At 39.0% G+C, this 25,610-nt stretch overlaps 1 protein-coding gene across 2 annotated transcripts; it reads right to left on the bottom strand.

Moving 5' to 3' along the window:
- Nucleotides 1–5,227: 5,227 nt before the first annotated feature.
- On the bottom strand, nucleotides 5,228–25,350 carry INHBA (inhibin subunit beta A). Of its 2 annotated transcripts, XM_063158264.1 has the most exons (3): nucleotides 25,292–25,350; nucleotides 22,122–22,643; nucleotides 5,228–11,201 (listed from the first exon to the last, which is right to left on the bottom strand). In XM_063158264.1, the coding sequence occupies exons 2-3, from the start codon at nucleotides 22,507–22,509 to the stop codon at nucleotides 10,315–10,317; spliced, it is 1,275 nt and encodes a 424-aa protein (XP_063014334.1). In that variant the 5' UTR covers nucleotides 22,510–22,643; nucleotides 25,292–25,350; the 3' UTR covers nucleotides 5,228–10,314. The 2 variants fall into 2 exon arrangements, with proteins under 2 accessions (XP_063014334.1, XP_063014326.1); XM_063158256.1 differs by lacking the exon at nucleotides 25,292–25,350 and having other exon boundaries at nucleotides 22,122–22,914.
- Between the last annotated feature and the right edge of the window lie 260 nt (nucleotides 25,351–25,610).

Below are 25,610 nucleotides of genomic sequence, written 5' to 3'. Positions count from 1 at the left end.
TTCACGTTTTCCTCAAATACTTTTTCTACTGCCCCATCATATTGAATTTTGGGCTATTTTTCAACACTGTGACTCTACTGCAGTATACCTAAATAGTCTGCAAGCTGCTTTGAAATATTGAGCCATCTCTTTTACCCTCTTGAAGTTTCCATAAGATTTTGAGGGGTTTTCTTCTGCTGTAGCAGAGGAAGGTGGAAAGATGGACAAGTACAACTTATCTTCTTCCTATTTCTGAACAATATTATGATAATAGATTATTGAGTTGGGTTATGCTGTTCTTCTTGTCTAGATGCTCCCTGAAGAAACCATTTGTGGCAGCAAAAATATCAATCTCTGCATCATGACTTGATGTAATTGTTACTGGATGGGAGTAATTGAAAACACTCCTGTGTTGCTGCATTTTCTCTCTCTGCAGTCCCTCTACTTTTCCTTAGATGCTACAGACCCTCTCAGTACCTGGGTGGGTCACTGGCAGGGTAGGTGCAATACTGGGCTGCTCCTGTTTGGACTTGGAGTTTCTATTCGTAGAGAATGTCTCTTATTTGTTGACATAATTAATTTAGTTATCTGATCTCTCTTCTTCCTGTCCAGACATGAGGGGGGAACATGAAGCTCCTATGCCTGAGGGTACTTTCTTAGGCTATGGAAATAGGAATGGAGGAGCAAAGCCTGAAGCCCAGACCTGGAGACAATTTCGCCACAACAGCTGTGTACAAATGACCAGGCTGCCCACTGAAAGCGTGAGAAAGGAGTAGGATTTGCATGAAAAGGTATGCATCTGAAAGCATGCCAAACTTGAAACTGATTCACACTAAGGTAGTTGGCCATTGCTGAGAAGGGCCTCAATTGCTTCTGAGGGTTGTGTCATCTGCTAGAAATTAAAAAAAAAGCAAGAGGTAATCGTGTGATATGTCACTTGTTAACCAATCTGTCTGTCCAGACTCAGGTAGATTTCTGGCCTCTGTATACTCTCTTGGTGGGAAAAGCGATGAGTGTCTGATGTCTGAAAGTGGTGCTGTGTGTCCTTCCTGAATTGTGCCATTTCTGGGACTGGCATGAAGTCAGTGAAGAAGACACACAGCTCAGCTGAGAACTAAGATTTAGACTTTTAAATGGGCTCCTTCAGTAGTAAGACCCTGTGAAATTGCATAATTGCATTCTGTAACAGGATTATTTTTTTACCTCTAGCCTGATTTCAGTTATCTTCAATTATCTTATTTTCCAAAAGTATTCAATTTTGATCACTCTCATATGTAGTTCAGTAAAGTGCACATGCTTTCTATCACCTTACTATCTGCTCTTTTATACTCAGTAATCTTTCTAGGAAAACAGGACTTCATTTTGCTTTCAGTTAAGCCACCCAGGTCTGTAACACCCATCTGCCTTCATTAAGATCAAGCCAACTGCATCCTAATTCAGCCATAAGAGGCATTCTTCTGTGTGTCTAAGTTGTGGAGGAGCAGTCTGCTCAAGAGCCCCTCTTGGGATCTCTACTGGTATCTCTTGCCAACTTTCCTCTGAATCTTTTTATTTGAATAAAGCTGCTATGTTGGTTTTGTCTGCTGTTATATGACATTCTGGAAACCATATCTGTTGATATACATTTTTATCTTCTCAGAAACAGTAATTTTGTCATGTAATAGAAACTGTATGAGTCAGATATATTAAATAATTTACAGGATTGTAGAATGGCCTGGGTTTGAATATCATCCAGTACCCTGCCTTGAGCAGGAACACCTTTCAGTACACCAGGTTGCTCAGAGCCCCATCCAACCTTGCCTTGAACACTTCCAGGGATGGGGCATCCACAGCTTTTCTGGGAATCCTGTGCCAGTGTCTCACCACCCTTACAGCGAAGAATTTATTTCTGTCATCTGATCTAAATCTATCCTCTTTAGTTTGAAGCCATTCCCCCTTGTCTTGTCTGTACAGGCTCTTGTAAAAAGTCCTTTCCGGCTCTCTTGTAGCTCCCCTTTATGTACTGGAAGGCTGCTCTAAGGTCCTGCAGGAGCTTTCTTTTCTCCAGGTTTAAAATCTCCAGCTCTCTCAGCCTGTCTTTGTAGGAGAGGTGCTCTATCCTTGTGATCATCTTTGTGGCCATCCACTGGACTTACTCCAGCTGAAGCCCCCAGAGCTGAACACTGTACTGTTGGTGGAGTCTCACAAGAAGGCAATGAATTTTTCCCTGTGTCCACTGTTAAAAGACAAAATAAACCCATTCCCTCTCACAGTCCTCATAAGATGAAGATACATAGAACTGTCTAGTCATGTGGACCGTTCTCCCAACTCTTTCATTTTGGTGCTCAGAGTCACTGGCCATTGGAGGGGAAAAGGAAACCTCATTGTTCACTTTGTCCTGCAGAGAGTATTTGGGATTCTCTAGCAGACAGTGACTTTCTGCACTATTTTCCCAGTGAATGCAATTTTAGCAGAGCTGATGTGAAACAATAGTAGACAGGAGAGATGAGATGATATGGTGGCATTGTATGAGACAGCTCTTTTGAAACCATGAAGCACTCAAAGGTCATAGAAGTTGTGCAGCAGGTATTTGCAAGCCACAGATTTGATCACTGTGCTATACTTCTATCAGCAGTATAAGGGAGGACAGTCACCCTGACCCCTACGCAGTACTTCAAATCAGTCTGTGTTTGTATTTCCAGGAGACAGACAAACTTAAGTAAGAAATTAATCACTGAGGGCAGCCATATCTATCTAGCCATGAACTATCAAAACTTTGATTCTGTTAGCCCACTGACAAGCATGGAAAGTTTTGTTATATGCACTGAAACTAACCCAGTGATTCAATAGCCCAAGCAGCAGTGTGAAGATGCTCTCTAAGGTAAGATATCCACACTGAGTAGAAACTATCCACATATCTGTTTACCAGAATAATTTGCTGTTATCTGCATTTGTATATTATTAACTTGGTCTAATTTGTTTAGGATAGGGTTGTATTTTAGTATTACCATATTGTTCTACTCGTGAAAAAGGCAGTTCTTAGTTCTCCGCTGTTCTTTTCAAATGGAGCATTTCAACAAGCTTGTACAATAGAAACAGTTCTCAACAGCATTCTTAAAGTAAAAAGGAAATAAAATAGCTGGAGAAAATGGAAAACATCTGGATTGCACTATCTAGTACTGTATTCTGTGTCATGAAATAGAAATAATAACTTTCTGTTTTACACCTGAATTGTAAGCTTCAGTTGTACCAGGTTAATACACCAGCAGTTGGAATCAAGTAGCTCTTAGAGTTTTATTCTCTTAGACCAACTTCCAAATCCAGTTGGATTTGTCTTTTCTGGCAATAATAATCATAGAATAATCTAGGCTGGAAAGACCTTTACGATCACTGAGTCCAACTGTATCATAGAGATCATAATGAAGGGAAGAAAGTATATATTCAAACATGTCTTAGTAGTTTCTGAAACAAATGCTTTCTCTACCACTGATTGCATTGCTTTTTTAAAAATATATTTTCAGTAAGAGGAAACCAATTCAGTTCTCCAAGCTTTGTAGAACAGTTTTCAGTGCTTAATTATTTAAAGGCCTGTTGATAGCTGTGATGGCCCATGCTTGAACACTATGCAAAAAATCTGCTTAAATATCAACTTCAGAATTGTCACCCCACTGACAATGTGTGGAATGTAGCAAGAGCCCATTTATCACCATAGGAATGCAATGACTGGTGCAAACCCTTCATAAATTCACCCGGCTTTCAAATATGAGGGTACTCAGATAATTTCTCACTCAGAGCAGTAATCAGATGCTTGTAATCAAGCCTCTGATCATTTCATCTGACTACCTATCAATTTATAAACTAACCCATGTGAACTGACAGCTTTCCAATTTTTTATTTTTATTTTTTTTCCTCAGTAATGAAAATTCCCCTTTTATCTGTGTAAGCATCTAGTTCTGGATTATTTAAAGGGAATTGTGGTGATGGTAGCTGAAGACCTAACAGTCTACAGGCAATGGGAAGTTGCAGTTGCCTTTAGCTTTTGTACTCCATGTGTTTCACAAGGAGAAGTGAACAACCTAAAATTCCATTACTTGTTGGGCCATGAATTCAAATGTCCATTTAACATATTCACATTGAAGAGAAAGATAAATATCGTTTAATCCAAAGAGGCATTATTTCCCAAGTTCCATGAATTTCCCAGCAAGAGCAAGGAATGCATATTAAGGAACAATTACACAAGGCTTGGTGAAACTCCCTTTATTTATTTCACTTGTGTTGTTGCTGCTGTTGTATAAGAAAGAGCAAAATAACAAAAAGAACAAAGTAAAATAAAGTAACAGCTGATCCAAACATTTTTAACATGTTGAAATCCCGTTCCAAATGCAAAGACTCTTTCTTTCTGCCTTTTCTTTGCATTGATTTGCACAAGCATTTTCTCTGTGAGCCAAATACATCTCTGGTATAACTTCACTGAAGTCACTGGACTTACACCAGAGGTGGTTTTGGTCCTCTGTCCTGGGTAAATACAGTAGGAATAAATTGGTCACGCAGGCAGAGTGTCTGGCAATAAGTGCACTGAGTGGTTCTGGCAAACCAATAGGAAAAAATCTAAAATAAAAAGCCCAAATAAGTCTTTTGCTTAATATAGGGCCTAAAAATCTACTGGGAGCTGCTGAATACTGCCCACTAACTGTACAAAGTATAGGTAGCATGCCTTCCAAATATCAAAATACCAGACGGAATGCTGTGAAAATAAATAACTTCTAATATAAACAAATGAGAACATATCAAACTGTTACCTCTTTAAACATAATGTAAATAAAAAAAATACCAGTCCTTCTACACAATAAATATTAAGAAACCATTGACATAGTTGAAATGTACTCATATAAATTAACAACTTTAATTACATTAGCCAAACAGACATTGGTTAAAGCACTGCATGTAGTATGCAAAATAATAATAATAACAATAATAATAATATCAACAACAAAACACAAAATGATAAAAACAAAATAGGCTTCATAATATCTTGGCTTTCATAATTTATATATATGTATATACATATATATAGCTGTGTGTGTATATATATATACTGTAGACATATATATAATATGTATATATATAATATAATGCAATGTAATATAACATAATATTATATGTTATGTCATATTAAATTGTATTATATTTATATATGCATATTATTATGAAGATATATATATACATACATATAGAATATATGTATGTATATATGTATCTTCAACCCATTGTCAATGTGTTGTTTTTGAAAGTATTTAAATACAAAGAAACCCATTGAGAATTAACAGATTCATTATATCTCAAAAAATAAATAGCTATAAAACCCAGAAGTGCTGCTTGTTTCGGCCCATGAAAACCTTGTTTCTAGTTGTTCACAGAAGATCAAATTATGATTTTATTTACTCATGCTGAAAACGTTTTACTCCACATGTAATGCAATGAGAGCATATGGGGGAGTAAAGCTTTTTTCAGTATAAGAAAAGGGATTAGCATCTGTTTCTTATACTGATGTACACTATTGACATGAGGTTTAACTTAAAGAACTTAATAATTTCCATTGTATCTACCTATACTTCAGAAATAGATTTTTCTCAATTTATTGATGCTGACTGGTAACTTTCTAGGAAAGGAGACCCTCTGAAAATCAATGGCATTGCTTACAGAGTAAGGCACAATTCCACATGAGTAACTATAGCCCATCAATTTTTAATTTTGCACATAAACTTTACAGATGCCTGAAGTTCTCTGCCTAAGAGATATTGCTGCTAGCCTCTACATGGTCTTGTGGTGTCACTGTTAAATGAATTTGACAGCTTATTTCTCAACTAAGTACAAAAAAAAGGAGGTATATATAATGCAACCCTACTCTGTAGTGATTTGGTAGGAGAGTGTTTCTATTGAAGTCAATGACAAAACTCCCATTTCATTCAATTTTACAGTTTTGGGCACTAGACCATGAGTGCATAATAATTACAAGCATCTGTAAGCATTTCCTTTTGCTAAATCTAAAGGATACAAATACATTCAGCCCTCCCAAAGAAACATCTTAGCATGCACTTATGCCAGTTTCTTAGGCTTTGTAACCAGAGCATCTGACATGGAGATATGAAAAGACAACCAAATGTGGTCAGCTCTCAAGCAGTAAGATTATGGAGGCACTAAACAAATACATTTCTGTGATTAAATATATACTGAAAATGTATTCTCAATATAAACAGTAAGTAGGTTATATGGAAAGGAATGTGTTAGTAGTTAAGAGCCTTTCTTTCTTTTTTTTGGTACAGTCATACCTGAAAGGAGAAGTAATTTTTAAGGCTGCATGCCCTAGAACAACTGCTTAAATATGGTAACAATTTCTAATGCTATTTTAAGTACATGCAGATTTAATTAAATCAAATTATCAGGGATGGGCTATTTTGCTGGAATCATTCAGTCTTGATTAACATCCAAATTTCTTATTTTACTTTATCATACAGTTTTTCATTTCCCCCTACTTTAAATAACTCTGACCACAAATCAAAACCCCATGACTGATGCTAGAGATTGGAGGGAGAAATCTTTTAAATTTGTGACCAGTATACACATACAAATGCACGCTAAAAAAATAGGGCTTGGAACACTTACTTCTTGATTTGAAAACTTTTTTCTGTTTTTGGTATAGCTGTCATAAAACATGCTCACAATATCTAAAATCCTATATTCTTTCCTCACTTGGAAGTTGTCTCAGGCTAGTTTCATGTTTTTCAGGCCAGTCCCTACTCATCACATTACACCTGCTATCAAATTCAGGATGAGAATTATTTTTTAAAGGGTCTTTCTCCTTTAGCCAGAAAAACCATGACTTTTTCTAAACCAACTTTGCTAGCAGCCAATGGGAGTTTTGCCATTGTCATCTAGGGGAAGGTTTGGGGATTTCTGGTCTCCAATGCTCTCTAAGTAATCACTGTTGAGAATAAATTTTATCAATGTGAGCCATCTGACCCGTTTCCCTTACCACTGTGTTCAGATCCACCATGATGCAAACAGCCTCATTCAAATAATTGGATTAAACAGCTTTGGCTGTGGTGCCATTCACTCAGAATCCTTTCTCTCCCTTGATAGTGCCCACAGCAGAAGGAACCTGTCATTCACCCTGGCACAGCTTTACTCATGTAAGTAGTTTTACTGATCTTGTAAGGAGGCCAGTTGACATCAAAAGGCCTGTTGACACAAGTAACCGTTCTGGGACATCTGATGATATAAATAAGAGTTCTGGGGCACCCAATTTTAAGGCCAAGTACAAAGACCAGTGAACTAAATGGTATCCTCAACAATTCTCACAGACTGTGTCCCTGTTCCTGCTGCTCCAAAGGCTGGCTCTGCTTCTAGAAAAATTGACAGAAATTCTGCCACATGCTTCAAATAAGCAGGGCCAAGAACTTTGTTAAATTTATAAAGATAAATTAGTTGCCCATCCTTTTTTTGTTCCTGAAAATTTTCCTACTAGCATTTGGTATCCCTCACTTTCCCCAGGAAGAAAACACAAAAAACCCAACAAACTTCTGTAAATAATTTAAATCAGAAAGCCTTGATATTTTACAGAACACTTCAGTGACAAATTTAGTGTTTAACCAATTATATTTTTTCAACTTTTTTTTTTTGCAAATTGCAAACAAGTCTGTAAAAAAACTGTGTTGTATAAAAAGTACATAAATGTATAACCCATTAGCTGTACTATGCAATCTAAATATTGTGGAATAAATTAGATAGAAAACTTAGCTATATGCATGTATGTTGATACTTATTCAACAGAGGAAAGGGCTATTTTTTTTTTATTTCTTTCTTTTTTTTCTTTTTTTTTCCCTTTTCATTTTTATCTCTATAGATACATACAAATACAGACATGCGCCCATGCGCACACACATCTGCACACGCAGAGAACACACGCGCACACATGCACACACAAACAGTTTTGGCTGACAAAAAATGAAGGCCCTGATTACACTGTTTAAACATGGTTCTTGCCATGAAGGTGCTAACACACTATCCCTAGCCAGTGTGACTGGGTTATATTGTGCTATCTTTTTTCTTTTTTTTCTTTTTCTTTTTTTTTTTTTTTTTTAAACAGACTGTGCTCTCAGCAAGATGGGGAGCTTTGTTAGTACTTCTTTCCAGGAGAGGCATTTAGAAGCCTGTCCCCTTCAGAAGGCAACTAACAGGGGCTTGGTTCAGCAAACCTAGGAGAGTCTGAAGCTTCAGGCTCAGGGTTATCAAACTCAGTGTAAACAGGGCCTAAAGGTTTCTCCCATTCCCTCTTATCATCTCCCCCTACCCAAAGACAAATGTAAGTTTAACATTCTTTTAAATATGACAGCGAAAATTTTTTTAAAAAACAACAACTATCTACCTATGCCCTACGGGTTGGACCCTTCAGGTTAGGTGTTGACACTGAAAATTAGGTCTTACAGGTAACACGCAAACCCATTAAGAGTTGTCATGCTAGAGGGTGGTGGTTGAGAAAGCCAGCATTTCAGCAAAGACTGTATTTCAAACAGAAATCCAACCACAATTGCCATTTTCTGTATATTTGCAGGAGCAATGGTGGACAGGGCCCAAGGCTGCTTGTAATTTTACATCAACACTTTTAAAGTGTATACCAGCACTTCAGGTTTCTCTTGCACAAATACCATTTTGAACATGTAGCCTCCCACTTGGCAGTAATAAACAAAAAATCTTTTAACATACTGTGCTTTGCACACAAACATTCAATGTTTTAAGAAGAGTAAAATGAAGCCAGAAGTGCTTATACCTTGTGTATACATACATACATACATACAGGAATATATACATATGTATGTATATCCCTTGGACAAAGTTGTTTCCCTACAATGCACATTTGCTGTGCATAAGGGCCGAGTTTAGTGTTGTACATACAAAACAGTATGATTATGCTCAGATGGACCTCAGATCCAAGCACTTTGGATCCAAATCCCAGGGATTTTCTGGGCTTACTTCAAATGGTGATTTTTTTGTTGAGGGCACTATTTGAATTTAACTGGTTAACAGATATTCTAGCCTGAATGTAATCAACCCACTGACTTAATTCAAACCCTAACTCATTACAGGTGAATGGTACCAACCACAAACAGACTTTATAGAGGCTTGCACAAATGTCTTTGGTGTATGTGTCTATTCATTTTAAGGTACAAAATAATAATAATTATTATAATAATAAAAATAGCTATTTTGTGTGCTGTAGCAGTTCTTGTATAGCTCACAATAAGTGCAGCTCTCAACCCCTCCCACACCCAACCACCCTCCCTTGCAAATATTTGTTAAATAAGGATTAGACAGGTCAGACACCATTGTAGTGCAAATAGTAAACGATTAAAAAATTTTTTTACAAAATATAGAAATGTTTGACTCCAGCAACTGGACAAACATGTTCCTTTCAAGTATCTCTCACCAAAGATTTTTTTTTTAAACAAGTTACTTCCATTTTAAAAAAAAGTCTCTCTGTTTTTTTTTTTCTTTCTCTTGCAGGTAAACAGTTTCAAACCATCTAGGTTGCATAGTTCTAACATTGTAAGCACCTTTACAGAATGTAACTTTTATTCTTTCATTAATTTTTTTGTTCCATTTTTTTCTTCATTTTTCTTTTTTCCTTTTTTCTTCTTTTTTTTTTTTTGTAAATGTAGTGCAGAAGATGAAGGTGTACACACCCTGCACACTATTGACCCTTGATCAATGTTAAGTATGTGTATTGTGTCTGTATGTATAGAGACATGTATGTAAATACATAGCCATATATATACAAACACAAACACTATACACCTACTCAGTTGCTCTGTAAATGTGGGGGGAAAGCGCCAGTGACTGCAGTGATCATACACATGGCTTTTCATTGACCTTTTGGACTTTGTCCAAATTTCTGCAGGTTAGATGAGCTGCTACCATGGCTTGACCTGATGGGTAACTAAGGGAGGGAACAAAACTTCCTTCCCCTAGTAGTAACTAATGTTTAGTATACTATGTAACAAGATAAGGAGCACACTGAAAGGAAGGGGAAATCCCCAATCCATACCACCATTTTGACCTATCTTGTTCAAGCCCATCTTCATGACATTTTCTTCCTTTTTTGTAGCTGAAGTCTTTTCTGATCTTCCATAAGTCTTTTTTTTTTCTTCTTTCTCTCCCTTTTCTTGCTCTCTTTTATTTTTGCTTATATTTCTGATGATTGTTTCACTCAAAAAATATTATACCATGTCAGGTCTTTCCTCTTCTTGGGCTTTTGATACATTTTCTACTTAACAAGAAGGGTCTTGTGCACACTAGCGTCTACGAACAGCCACACTCCTCCACAATCATATTCTGTATGTCTTTCTTAATGATGTTCTGGCCATCGTCATAGTAGAGCATGGACATAGGCCGGAGCTTGGTGGGCACACAGCATGATTTGAGGTTGGCAAAGGGGCTATGGCCCCGCATGCGGTAGTGGTTGATGACAGTGGAGTGGAAAGATAATGATGAGCCAGATGTGCCTGCTATATGGCTGGGACACTCTCCTTCGCAGTAGTTGGCATGATAACCTGTAGGAGCAATGATCCAGTCACTCCACCCTATGTCCTTGAAGCTGACAAAGAACTGCTTCTTGCAGCAGATGTTGACTTTGCCATCACACTCCAGGCCTCGTCTTCGCCGCCTGTGCTGGCGATCCTCTGAGTGCCGGGCAAGCATCATCAAGAAGGGCCGATGTGATTGCTCCTTCTCCTCTTCTCCCGTGAATTCTCCAGCTTCCTTTTCTTTCCCTTCCCCATCATCTTCCTTTTTCTTCTTCTTGCCCAGTAGCACCAGGTTGGCTCCAGTCTCTTGACAAAGGTCACAGGCAATCCGTACATCCAAAGAGTTCTTGCCTTGGTCCAGGAGTCTCTGGACACTGCTGGAGACAGGGAAGATGTGCCAAGTACTCTTACGAGTGTCCACTGCCTTTTCTGAAATCAAAGTCTCACTCTTTTCACCTTTCAGCCCCCCATCCTCTGTATCTTCTGCTCCTTCAGAATTGCCTTTTGGCTGTCGCTGCTGTTGGAACAGGCGGATGGTGACTTTTGTCCTGCTCCGGTTGGCCTTGGAGACCTTCAGGAAGAGCCACACTTCAGCATGCTCCACCACCGATAATTCACTGCCTTCCTTGGAAATCTCAAAGTGCAACATTTTCTTGGCTGTGCCTGATTTGGTAAATGGAAATAGACAGGAAGAGCTTGTTAGTATGTCTGCTTGATTTCGTTAAAAAGACTTCTGTTATTTTTTCCACAGGCGTGAAGTGCCCTAGGTTTTCTATTTGGTTCTTTAATTTTTATGGATTTTCTGTTCTAACCTTCCTTCACCCCCTCCTCAGTTTATATTTTGTGAAAATACATTTGCCTGTTTTCCAGCATATTTTAACCAGACCATTTATCATAGTAACAATGTAAAGGATTAATGGATCTCATGGCAAATAAGCATCAGTGGCTGCCAAGGTTTGCATCAGCTGTCTTTGTGATCACTGTGAGCTGAAAGGCAAAAATGCTTTATGATGGCAGTCCATATGTACCATATGCAAAAAAATTTACACCTAATATCTGGTTAGGAAATAAGGTACAGTGCTACCAGTTCTTTAGCAATACTTTGAAAATTATGTGGGGAAGAGGTTTACACTCTCCCTCCATAACAATACATCCTTCATTTGCATCTTAAAATGAGTTTGTAAACATCTATTGTTTCGAAAACAAACACATGCCTAAAATATGAACATCCACTTTAAAAAGTTTTCAGATTTATATTGTAAAGAATTGAAGAATTACAGCAGGCAGACTTTTCATCCTGTTAGCTGTAAATCCTGTTCCTAATTTAAGGCACTGTACTTGCTGTGATTATAGTAATGGTGAATACACTAAGAAATGAGCTAAAGAACTGTATAATTATGGGATGGTTCTCTGGCATAATTGTATCAACTTGCTAAGATGTCATTATGATGATTGTGATGGTGAGGAGGTGTTTCTCGGATACAGAGCTCATATCCCTGGCAGAAGTTGGAATGAATAATGAGGGCTGTTTAATGATTTGATCACTAGAGCATGAAGAAGTTAAGAGAGAATGAATTAGCTGGGGGATGGTGGTGATATAATTTTTTCAAGAGAGGTACTTTTCTATTTTCTTAACAAAAAAAAAAGCCCTAATGATGTCTTTTGTTCCTTCTCAGCATGGAGGCCAGGATGGACTGGGGTCAGAGATTTGCAATATACAGATATCTGGCCTTAGTGAGAAAGAAACTGTATTCATAATTATCAATTTGTCATTAATATTATTCTTGAGCTACCCATAGTTGTTTACCGAATTTTCTGTGCAGCAATTCTTCTTGTCAGTGAACTGTAACTTTGCAGCCTAAGACCAGAAAGTGGTGATTAAAACAGAAGTAGCAGGACACATAACAGGAAAAGTTGCCCTCTTTGTAGCAAGGGTCTTCTCCTCGCTTCCCACTGCAACTGAATTCACCACTATGGGCTCCCTGACCATTTCCCTATTCTCCCATTCTCAGGTGAGACAGGACTAGAGCAAAATCCCAAGAGACATCTACCTTGTGTTCACTTGCAAATTGAAGAGTTGCTGATTTCTGAAGTTTGTAGGCAGGCCGTGCTGCCCCTTGAGCTACCTGTTGCTTTTCTTCTCTGTGAAGTACTAGCACTGACACATTCAGCTTTCCCTCGTGGCATTCCCAGGTCAAAGAGAGAGACATTTCTGAATTACAGTGTCCAAAGGGCACAGTGTTTTGTTTTTGTTTTCCCACTAAGTGAGAGTGTGAAACTGTAGACTTTAACTGTCACTGAGATATGGAAACACATGGTTTGTGTTAACTGCTTCTCACAGACTGAGAGAAGCTGATGCCAGTCTTCAGAGTGAGTGACATTAATTTCTTCTTTTAAGGAAGTAGCTCATAAAAAAGATAGAACAAGCTGACCAGTACTGTGAGGCATGATGAAAGTACTCTTTTTCTATTATTTTTTAATTGATTCATTCAATAATGACTGAATGGCTAATGCTGGGTTCTTTTCCATTCTGGTAATCAAACTATATCAAAGCTGCCAGCTGTGTTTGAACAGAGGTCAGGTGACAGACACCAATGTCACTCTTGACTCAGTTTCAGAGCGTGAGGAGTTGTACAGTGACATCCCTCCAGTCCAACGGAAGTCCAAAAGGCTGGTTGCCTTGTACATAGGGTGTTACGGAGTTTTCTCTCAGATAATGGATACTTCTAAGGGCTGTGAGAACCAGCCAGACTCTGGCTTTATTCCCCCTGACTCTCCCTTCTAAAGCCAGCTTCTAACTTTAGGTTATCCCTTCCAGTCCTGATAAATCCTTTCTGAGGGGGCCTGGACTTAAAGGGAACCTGAAGGCAGGTGATGTGCCAAGGGTGGGTTGCTGGTTGCTGCCAACCAAGACTCTCTATTCAACCCATTCTGCTTGCTGCCTCTACCCAAGCAAACCTTGGTAAAATAAAATGTGGTTTAGATCAAGCTGCAGAAGACCTTCTTCCCAGCTGCTCTCTTTCCCCAGAGCTCACAGACTTCTGTCTGGAATAAGCACGGATTGCTGGGAAATGCTATACTTATTTTGCATTCTTCAGAAACCAAGCTGCGCATAGACAGCAGTTCTGGCTTTACCGGGGGTCCTGTGCATGGCAGATCAACTGTGCTGGGTGCAGGAGAAGCTCATCTGTGTTGGAAATGGACAAAAAATCTGGTCTGGTCGTCTGCTCTGGAGAAAGCGGGTAGGGTGTGCCGACCTGGCTCAACAGTGGAAGAAGCTGTATGACCTATGTTATCTAAAAATCCAGGCAGCCCTGAATTACAGAATAACCTAGCACTGTTAAGTGCTAGTGCATGGTATTTCACATTCTGCTATTTCCATCCTAGTGGGAGTTGAAAATAGTTACGAAGTGACGTATCTGCAACAGCAAATATTCACATTACCTTTTGCACTGGCCAGAAGTGTAGTGATGCAAGCAGTCTTTTTGACAAATATTACATGAAAGGAACAGGACCTCAAAAACCCTCTTAAATAGCTTTTCAACTGCTCCTCCATGTGTCAAAGTAGAATTCTTCCTCATTACTAAAAATATTTGAACAGTATGGTGAAAGTACATGAGTACTTGCTTTTTCTTTACTTAAGGGAAGTGAGCTTGAACAAGGTAGCCTAAGACATGTCCTTCTACAGGGATAACAGGCTCCTTGTAGGTTGTTAGCTACAATAACAGTGTCTCTTGATGTCGTTAGCTACATTTTCAGAAACAAATGGTGGGTTAAGAGTCTAAAGGAAAAGATGCAGGGAGCTTATCTGAACCTAATATTTCTGAATGAAACAAAATCCTGAAACCTGCATAGCTAATAAAAGGTTTTATAGCAATTAAAAAACACTTTCCCTTTCATAGGTCTTTTTAGAAGGAGACTGGGAATAGTGCAAGGTTGAGGATAAAAAGCATGCTTTCACATTAGGAAAAAACGAAGCTTTTCTGAATTCTCTCCACATTCACAACTAGTTTGTTACGATCACACAGCACAAATGGTATGAATCCTGCAGTTTTTAAGAGGTCACTGTTCTCAGACAAGCTCATTTTGAAATCAGAGTTTGGCCTGTTCTAAAACCAAATTGAGACCCTAGGATCTGACTTATTATGGTTACACATTCACTTTATAACAGGATCTCTGTTTCCAAAAGGTTCAGTGCTACAATAAAATAAATTCTTCAAGTGTTCTGAGACAAAAAAATAAAAATAAAAATAAAAAATCTATAGTTAAATTTCTCAAGATATTTCTTAGGGATTTAGCAGTCCTTCTTTATAGGTCTGAATTAACGGTCAGGATTAAAGCTTCAGTTCTTCAAACTGAAGGTAAAAGGGAGACTCCTGAAATTTGGGCATGGTATCACTTCCATAATTACATTTGGTTTAGCCTTTTTTCCTGCTGTTACATTTGCCATGGGTGATTTGCAAGGGTCTTTTTCCATTTGTAATCATCCTGCTCCTCCTGCCTGACTGCTGAGGAAAGACCCACAGCCCAACAGTGATAATGCCTTCATCACTTCCATGCTCATATAAACAGCAGTGTCAACAGCCTGGATTGTTATCATAGCAGAAGGCAGCTGAAAAAGGAGACAAGGGATTACTTTGGGCTCCTTTTGATTGCTTTTCCTCATTTCCCTTTCCCAAAACATTGGAGAGGCCACCTCTCTGCTTTACTGCTGAGCAAAGTCCCTTCCAGAAGGAGGGCTGTGATGCCAAAGGAGCAGTCTAGCAGGGCAAGTGACACCAGCAAATGATGTGAGAAGTGGTTAAAAATACAAGCTCTAAGTAGTGCATATATGGTAAAAGGTTTAATGGAAGGAGTTACTGAATGGAAAGAAAGTGTAGCAGTATATATAGCACGGGAGTTTTCTCATATCTGTTTTTCTCTTCAGCAGTGCTCATGCACCTTTTTAGGAGAGAAACCTGAACATGCAAGCAGAGGGGAGCCTGCACAGGTACTCTCCTCTCCGCCTCTGGCAGGGCTGCCCAGGGCTCGCACTCTGCAGGCAGCCCCTGCTCCCGAGCAGCACGCGGGTGACGGGCATGGCACAGTAGCCCGTGGAGAGACTGGCAGAGCCCTTGAGGGCCAGGCCCAGGGGGACTGGAGGGGCAGCCCTGCATCAGATAGCTGATGCTGTGCTCCAGCAGGGATCTGCAGGTCCAGGGTGCTCTTCCTCTGAGGCTAAGGATCCTTCCCTCTGTATGGCTGGCTTTAACTATGCCATTGAAGTTCCGTTATTTGCAATTTGCAGCAGGATTCAAGATCAAGCCCTGCTATTTCAAGCTATACACAGATACTAGGTGGGGTCGAAGCTATACAATTGAGAGTATCTTCTTTGGAGTAAAATGCAAAAATATTTTTTTTTTTTTTACCTTTATGCTTTTAAATTATTAAGGCTTTTTCTTTCATAATGAAAGCCATTATTCTTTGTAACATTATAATGTGGCTTATTCTTAATTTCTCTTAATACACGGAATTTATTTTCCTTTGATAAATGCTCAGTGTGTAAGAAGGTGCTGTCGCTTTAAATATCTATGCTTCACCGGTGCTTAATTTTGAAACGTTTTTACATTATACTGTAAGTGAACTGTTTTTCCATACAAAGCAAGCTTTTTTTTCCTTTTTTAGTTGCTAACTTTACTACTGCCTATGTTTAGATTTAGGGGAATTTGTACTGCGTGCCAATCTGTAATTACATTCAAAAGCATCCTTCCCTTCACTTCTCATTTCCGTTCCCCAGGAGACAGAAAAAAAATAGGTTACTAGAAAGGTTCCTCTAAAGAGAGTGAAGAGCAGAGCATGGTTATTGAGAGATAATTGCTCAAAATGTTTACTAATGAGTGACCACTGGAGTTAGATGAATTCTTTGCAGTGTAGAATTTATTCAGAGAATTTAGTGTTATCGTCTTGTAATTATCCCCTAGGCAGACTGATGATTACAAATCTCCTATATCTCCACAGTTAGACAGTGGCCATTTCTGTGAATGCATTTCAGCCTATGGATCACTGGCAAACAATTTATTCTGATTATTCATTATCCAGCATATGTGACCACTCATCCAGGTCACATACTTTCATTCCTGCTCCCTTACTCTTGCCTCTTACAGTGAGAGGGGAAATTATGGCACAATTAATACCTTATCTTCATGCTTACTTACCATTAGCTGTCAGAAAAGGATGATTTTGTTGTAAGAGAAAAATAAATCAAAAAAGAAAATCAGGAAAAAGGAACTATTCCCTGAGTGCTCATGGGGAAAAAAAAAAGCAGCAGCAGCAGCAGCGACTTTATTTAAATACCTTTTCTTGAAAAGTTAACCCAAAGAGGCACTGACAAGGTCATTCAGAATGTGAAATAATTCAGTTCTGGTGAACCTTGACTCTCCTCTGCTATTTTGTTAGGAAGCACTTTACATCCACAGCTTTGAGTTCTTTCCAAATTGAAAGCCCTTCCCCCACATGGCTTCAAATATTTAGAAACAAAAAAGGTGTTTGTTTGGTTGAAGTTTGTTTTTTTTCTTTTATTTGATTTCTTCGTTTACGTCTAAAATAGCTCAAGCAAAGTTTAGGAATATTTGCACCAGTAAAATCAATCCCAAGGCTTCATCTTTTTTCTTCTTTTTTTTTTTTTTTTTTTTTTTTTTTTTTTTTTTTTTTGAGAGAGCAATTTTTTTTGTGCATACTTGTAATAATTTGCTGTAAATTCTAAAATTAGGTGGATCAGAGGCTGCCTGTTTGTTTTCATTAAAATATTTAATTTCTGAGCACTAAGGCCCAAATCCCAGGCCCACTGAAATGAATAACAGAATTTCCAGTTGCTTCCAGTAAACTAAGCTTCAATCCTATATTAACGTTGCAAAGCTATGTTGCATTAAATGAGATTGCCTTCTCATGGGCATATCTCTATATATAGATATAGATATAAGAATTCCTGAGCATGAATCACTTACATGCATGCAAGGCAGATATATCCTGCACAGAGGAAACACATGAATGCACATCCTTGTCTGCAGGAATGCTATGGGTGCAGGCAGAAGTACAGGAGCATGTTTGCCCTGGGATACCTGCATGTAAGGACATACATGTGCTCACACACACACACAGGCAAATACATATTCAGATACTCCCTACTAGCACACAAAACTGGGGGCCTGGCTACACAGAGATGGACACATACAGTACTTTCTTTTTCTCAGGTATGTTTTTCTAAACTGGTTCCCACCTTCCTAGATTCATCTGTGCTTTCTCAGGTTGTTCTTTAAACCAACCATCCACTCTTAATTCTCACATTTTTGATACAGAGAAACAGATCAATACAGAATGGCTTTCCTCTTCTGGAAGCAGTTTGCCTTCATTTGCTAAACCTGAAATCTTTGATTTGGTATGCTAGGGGGGAGGGGGGCAGGAGGGAAGAAAAAACAACAAGGGAAAATAGGCTTGTTTTCTAAAAGCTGAAGAGACTGCATTAAAAAAATGATGCGAGCAAATCATCTCATAGGATGATTCATGGTCACATTTCTCAGTATCTTGTAAAAAATAATATTTATAATTTCTGATCTGTCTAGATTTCCAGCACTTCTAGCATCCATCTTTTACTCCTCTACCTATTTCCTTCCTGCATTATTTTCCTTGCAGCTTTTCACTCCGGTGAATCTTTGCCTTTTAAATAAACTAGAAGAGAGAAACGATCCCCACTCAGAGCAGCTACAGATAAGCATAACTATCTCTGGGATTCAGAATCCAATTAGGTAAAATAAGTGTGCGGGAATGTTGCCTCGTGTGGAGCAAAAAGCCTTTGGAGTGTGCCCTCTAGTGGCCGTTCTTTATTCAGCATGAGTACTTGTACCCTTAAATACAGTTCTTTTCAAATGAAAATTGTCGAAATTATTCAAAATACATAAGCGACACATCCTTTGGGGTTTTTTCCATCCTGAACTGCCAGCTTGGTTGTATAGGGTAGGTGAATACATGTATCCCTCTGCACATGAAGGTAGGCATCACATGATCAAGTCGGTTCACCTGGAATTCTGTATGAAGTGGTACAAAACAGTGGAAGTGGTCTAAATAGCTGGCAGACTCCTGTTTTTTTCCCCTGGAATCTCTCCTGAAGATAAATCTTTAGCTTTCTGTATTTCCATCAGATAATTCCTGTCACCTTCTCAGGGGCTGATGTTAGCAACCCATTTCATTGGTAGTTTAGTTGCCAGGATCAAATTCAGTTGGCAGAGTCCCAGAACTGCCTAATAAGCTGTCTACTTAAAATAATGAACGAGTTAGTAGCCAATCACATTTATAAGTATTGAATATCTCTGTTGTTGAACCTGTTGGATTCGCTTGTCACAAAATTTTATGACCCCTCTCCTCAAAAAACTATTTTTAAGACTTTGAAGTAACACACAGAAATCTGGCACAGCTTCCCTTACAGCAGAACTAATCAACGTTAGTAATCTCAGTTTGATATGCAAGTAGAAAGTAATTTTCATGTTTTACTTGTAAGAGTGCCAAAGGACAGTAGGGTGCATTTGTAACTTTTGCCCAATACTCACAGTCATTAGTTTTGCAGAGATCTGTCTGGATGTGTTAGCTGTAAAAAGTACCTGCCAACTATTTTGCTGATTTCCTGGACATAACTACACCTGTTCTTCAGACAAGCTTACTACATTTATTTGCCCTCTAATTGTCTGAAGTCTGCTCTTGTTTGCATTTTGGTTTATTTTAGAAAAAAGCAGTCTCAAGACAGAGCTGCATGCACAGGGTGCCGCTTGCTCATTCACCTCACTTCTTTGCATGTTTGAGAATATGGCTGATGAAAGATGGAAATACTACATTTTTATACAGGCAAGTAGTTAATGTGGCATCTGAAAGACATTTCCCTAAAGGCTTTGTTTATGTCAAGCCATACACAAAGAAACAAGAAGCCTAAAGTCTTATTTTGCTTTTTGTAGACACTTTTTTGACACGATATGAGATGTTTTCATTCATTTTCATTGATTTCTTATTGCCCTCTATTGAGGCAGAGTGAGTTTGATGTTAAAAGCAGGAAACACATTAACCTGGCTGTGAGCGGAACATGTTTGTTCTCCTGCTTGGTGTTTAAATTTCTTCATGCTATTCCCAGTTCCCACAGTACCAAAAGTGGCGGCTGTGGCTATATTCAATTCCTGTCTTTTTAACTCATACTTCCTATATGACATGTCACTTGCCTTTGTTTTTTGCCTCCCTTTCCTTTACAGTAAAAAGATACTGGTTCAATATTTGATAGGAATAACTTCCAGTGCACAAGAGGACAGGATCTCAAGAAGGGCTTACTTAAGTTGCTGCAGCACTGGCACCTGTAAAATGTGGTAGATCCTCTGTATTAGCAATTTACCAGATGAATGGCTGTAGATGAATATGCTTCAGTAATCTGAAGTTACTCAACAGAGTGGATTTATCATTTCCATTATAAGCCCAAACCAGAGCTCAGTTTTTAGGTTGCTCATAGTCCCTCCCTTGTCCCAAATCAAAGAGGTATGGAAAGGCAGCAGGTATGGAAAAAATGGACAGAGCAGCCCTCCTGCCTAGGCTTCCAGGATCATCTTAGTATGAAGGAATAGAACTGTGGCAGGGAGGAGAAGGCATGAGAACACAGTGGATGCCCCTGTCCTGCAACTCCATAGCGTTAAGTCCTCTTCAAGTAGTTTGTCAGCAGCAGTAGCACAACGCTATGTAAATCAAGCAGAGTGACAGTGTTGGTGGCTGGTGGCGGGGATGGGTGGCAGGATGATTGGCCACTGTGTGGGCAATGGCATGGTTTCTGCTGCTCACGTGACTGCCAGAGCCAATGGCTTCGGGAGCCGCCGTTGGAGGGTATTGTACAGAGTAGGCATATATCAAATTCCAAATTCCTTTGTGTCAGAGCTCAGGAGAGACAATAACGTGTTTACAAATGATTGCGACGCACACAGTGAAGAGAAACCACTGTTCATGCCATATGTGTTCCACTGTGCTCAGAGCGAGCTGCTGAAAACCAGGTGGGGAATCTGACTCGCAGACAGCTTAGAGGTTTCCTTGCTTTTATAAATTCATTTCTAAACTAATGTTGAGCTACCCTTGCTTCTAATGACCTCTGGCACTGACACCTACTCTCTGCTTTCTGAAGTGGAGGGGATGGAAAAACTGAAAAGCCTGAGCTCTCATGCTGAAAGAATTGATAATATGTATATTGACAAGGACTCCAAAGGCAAGGGCTCCTTGTACAGTTGGAAATCAGACAGCCAGCAGGAATGTCTGCACTTAAAAGCATGCACACTTCTTGTGCATGGCTTCCCTGCAATCAGAACATCTGAGTCAACAGGTTTTCAGGACTGGAAACTCTGAGTGTTGTCTTAATTGTTTATACTGCTGCAGCAAACTTTTAAACAAAAATGCTTGGAGTTCCTTTGCATACTTTGCCTACCATATGCTGTACCAAACAAAACAATGACATTCTTTTAAAACCGTCTTGGCAACAGGAAAAATGCTTTGGCTAGACAGCATCATAAAAAGTTGCTGTTAGTTAGATGATAGACTTATTGCAAGTAACTGCTATTGATGCATGCATTAGCATACCCACATACACTAACAGATTTATGTGCAGATACACATACGTTGAATTAAAATGGGTTCTGGTCCTATTCATGTAGGAACAAGACAGCAAAGTACAACTTTAGAGCTGTTTCCTATGGGCAATTTATGTGAGACTTAAGACTTTACTTACTAAACACATATATTCTGAGCTCTTACTGCCTAAGAGTTAGGGGAAAAAGAACTGTGAAAGAGTTCAAAATACACCCTACCAAGGTTGCATTTTTGGCAGGAGTGTTTTAGGAGCAGAATCTTTTTTCCAGTATGCAGAAGTCTGCATTACAAATTGGATCAGCTACAGCAACTTGTCCAGTTCTATTGAAGTCATCTGACAGTCCCTGAAACTCTTTATTGCCGAAGATGCTGTGTTAAATTAAAGAAAAAAAAAAAAAAAAGACAAAAAAAAAGGAGGGCAAAAACCCACAAAAAAGCCATCTCACTTCTAAAACTTTAAGCTGCTTCATCTGATTTTGTAACTTCCACTATAATTTTTACATGAAAGGGCTGTCTCTGAAGTAGTTTGCAGTTCACTTTCTGTCTTCATAAACTCCCCAAAAGGCTACAGCCTTTTTTCTTTTACCATCAAATCTGCAATCCAGCCCTTTACTGCAAGTACTCTGTATTTACAGGCAGAGTTTGGAGGACCCTGCTGCAGCCTGACTTTATGTTCAAGATTGGTTAGAGAGCTTCCTCCCTGTGTGACTGACTGTGCTTAGCAAGTGTAATCTGTAGCCAAGACTAAGTCAGAAAAATCAAATTCCTTCAGAGTCCTACCCCCCCATCCCATTCCTCCTTCTCCCTTCCCCCCAGTCTCATCCTACAACCTTGTAGAAAACATTATTGCTGAGGAGAAGAAAATAAGTTAATTGCAGTTTTGGCAGAAAGCATATTTTTCAGTTTGGGGACAAAGGATATTTTACAGTTTGTTTTTTTTCAAGCACTCACCTGATTCTGCAAAAGTGATGATTTCTGAGGTTTGCTCCACAACTTCATTCATTTCGGCTCTTCTTCCAACATCATCCTCTATTTCCACATAACCATCCTCTCCCACCTTTCCCACGTGGAGTTTTTTGATGGCATTTAAAAGTGCTGCCTTGGGCACTGGCTGGGTGATATTAGGTCTGTCCCTCAAGTGCAACATGTTCAGTATGTGCTTCTTTACTGCTTCCACCATCTCAGGCTGTGAGCTGGGCACATCCTTTGAGAGCGTGGCAAGGGCACATGATGGACAGTCAGTGACTGAACTGTGCCCCTCGGATCCTGGGGTTGGGGAACTCCTCACTATAATCCAGCAAAGCACCAACAGAAATCCTCTCTTCCAAAGCAAAGGCATCCTGGCAGCAAAAGTTGTTGTGATTCCCTTTTTAAAAGGCCCTGCTTTTCCTCCCCCTTCACGAACAGTTTTTTTGGGGGCTGGTTTAGTTTGCTTGTTTGTTTGTTTGTTTTTCCTTCTCTTCAGCAAATTCTCTGGAACAAGAACCAAAAGTTTTCTGTGAAGTTTTGTTTGCAGGTTCCCTCTCTGAATGCAATAAGTGCTGTAGATGTTTGTGGCTGTCAGGGAGAAGAGTTCTGACTCTGTCTCAGAGTAGGAGAGAGACACAGAGAGAGGGAGAGAGAGAGAGAGGACGGATTGGCCTAAAGTGAGTGAGTGAATGAGAGAGGGAGGGAGTTTTGTCTGTGAGTAAAGGCTATGATTAGGAAGGGGGAGGAACAGGCAGGCTGGCTTCCTTATGCTCATTGCTCCCCTAACACACACCTCTCTTCAAATATCACTACTCGTGGTTCCTTCCCTCCCCCCTTTCTAAAAGATCTTCTCATTCCTGTAAATTTACTCTCTTTTTTTTTCCTTTTTTTTTCCTCTCTGTTTGACCCCTCCCCCCCCAGCTGTCATGCCCCCCCTTTTTTTCCTTTCTTTTTGTTTTGTTTTGTTTGTTTTATTCCTTCAACAGTATCACCAGCTTAACTAAACAGAGGAAACATGAATGAATGAAAAGAGTGAAATCTTTAACGAGCACCTTGCTCTTGGTCCTGCCTGGTATTGTTAGGTATAGCAGGAGATGTTAAATAGCTTGTGAATGAGATGGGAATGAGGGCAGGGGCTCTGAATATTTTGAACAGAGCCCCTGCCTGTTCAAAATGTTATTCTGCCTGGAGTAGAAGCAAAAAAATCTTTTCTGCTCACTTCTAAATGCTGGGGGTTATCAACACTGGCAAAAGATCTGACAGGCACAAAATAGCACTGTTGTTTGGAGGGCTCTATAATACATGATACACTGCTCAGCTGCAATATGCAGTCAGGCACTGAAAGCCTAAGCAGGAGTTGGTACATACATGTGACATGACATGGTAGTGCCATATAATAGCCCTACTTCTATGCTAGTCTGTGCCTGGAAGCTCTTGGGTAGATAAATTAGGTTTGGGGTTAATCAAGCAATGCCTGAAAAATGCTTTGAATGTGAAGTCTTACATGTCATCTGGCCAAATCATACTTGCTTCTGACTCAGGCAAAGCCCTCATCGATGCCAATAATAATTCTGTCTGAGTGAAGGCTGAGTAAGATCTTCTACATTTGGCCCATTGTTATTAGAAGGCACTTATTACTTCATTCATTTAAATCACAGAGAGCAATCATAATATTAGAATAGGACCTTGGAAATTAAATGAAATCTAAAGCACAAGAAGTTTCAACCAGTGTTGGTAGCCCCTTGTCAGTTTATGCCAGGGAGGGCTTTGCTGTGCAGTGAGAAGGCATTCCCTGTGCCACTGCCATGGCTTCAGGTTGCCTTTACATTCTGTATCCTCTCCCTTCTGTTCCTTATCCAGCAAAGTTGAAGTTTGCAAACTCGCTTACATTTGATTATGAAAAAATGACAGCTATAACTGTATAAATTTTGAGATTCTTCCCTTTCAGGCATTATCTTGTACCAATTTTCTTAGAGCAGCTTCTTTTTTAGTGTTTACCCTCTTTCTTTTCATTCCTTTCATTCTCTCTCTACCACACCTTTGTCTTCTCAGATGGGCTTACCTCCTACCCAGCAAATATTCCACTTGCAGTATATTACTGTCAACCATTGCATTTCACAGTGGAAAGGAGTAATTTATAAATATAAGCATTGAAAGGTCTCTAATTTCCATGAGATGACTACAGGCACATGGGTTAAGAGACAGGCAAGGAATTATAGGTAGAGTAAATGAAACATACAGAAGTAATCGAACAATCAGCCAAAGTCTTAGAAATGTTATATATTGCTAGTCCTTTTCAATTAAGATCTTTTATAAGTCTTTTACTGTTATAAGGCATCCACAGTACCCCCTCATCTGTGTTTTACTGACCTCAGTTACTATACTGTTATATACTGTTACACTTACAGGTCTGTCAGCATTATAAACCCTGCAGCCATTCTTATAAACACATCTTTGTAACACAAACCTCACTATAACACATTGAATTTTCTTGGATCTTGTGAACAGCCCAAAGTCTGTTGTAATTATACGAAGTCTGAAAGTCAGCTTGAAATAGAACTAAAAGTTTAATTGGATGAAAAAATAATTTCAGATGAAAATATGCATTCGTGATTAGATGTACTAACAGATGACATAATTAAAGGAGTTATATATAGTTCTAATATAGCACCTATCCTAACAGTGTCTGATGAAAAGTAAGGGAGCAGCATAAATCAAAATAAAATGCAGATAAGTATGTCTGGCTTCTTGCTGTGGGGTATATGTTGCTTGCCATATACTACAGGTACAGTTATCGCATACAATCTCCATTACATACAGGTATAGCATATTTTACTTGCATGCCATGATGATGACAGATTTAACGTTAAAGCATAACTTTCTAAAAAGCACTCTTCTCTAAAAGAGAGCTTCCAATACCGCTGATACATGGTTTAGTTTTACTTACATGTATATACATATATGTAAAAAAATGCATACAGAAATGTGTTTGAATACATACAGAAATGGTGGCTCAGATTCTTTCTACAAATTACCTGAGCTGCAAAGTTCTGCATATGCATTCATTCAATGTAACCCTAACAGTATGCAACAGCATGCACAGGAATTAAAAGTTTCAGTTTGAAAGGAAAAAAGCTGATTGAAAGTTTTACCTCTCTAGTCCTGACTCTCAGAAGGAGACTGCTGTATTGTGCTTTAAGAACTGCTGAAGTTCCTCTTTGTGGTACTTATAATGCGAAGCTTTATACTGTACTTCTCGTGTGTACACATCACATGTAACGTCTGTCAAAAGTGGGCCGGATCACTGTGCTGGATTGGTTAATCCTGTTACATCAGCAATTGACTGTTTTTCCTGTATGAGACATACTTCTTGTAATTAATTATCTAATGGAAACTCCTAATTCTCTAGCATGACAAAATATCGTGGATCAACTTGTGGTGATTTCTGTATCCATTTAAAGACTAGAACTT

This window comes from Melospiza melodia, chromosome 1 (genome assembly GCF_035770615.1).
Source record: "Melospiza melodia melodia isolate bMelMel2 chromosome 1, bMelMel2.pri, whole genome shotgun sequence".
NCBI lineage: Eukaryota > Metazoa > Chordata > Aves > Passeriformes > Passerellidae > Melospiza > Melospiza melodia.
This window is presented reverse-complemented; position numbering and strand designations above follow the sequence as displayed.

What these genes read in the sequence shown, in the direction of transcription:
- INHBA (XM_063158256.1), bottom strand. Translation starts at nt 22,914, where the DNA reads ATGAGCATAAGGAAGCCAGCCTGCCTGTTCCTCCCCCTTCCTAATCAT. An exon ending in CATCACTTTTGCAGAATCAG is followed by an intron (nt 11,202 to 22,121) that starts GTGAGTGCTTGA and finishes TTACCAAATCAG; the next exon opens with GCACAGCCAAGAAAATGTTG.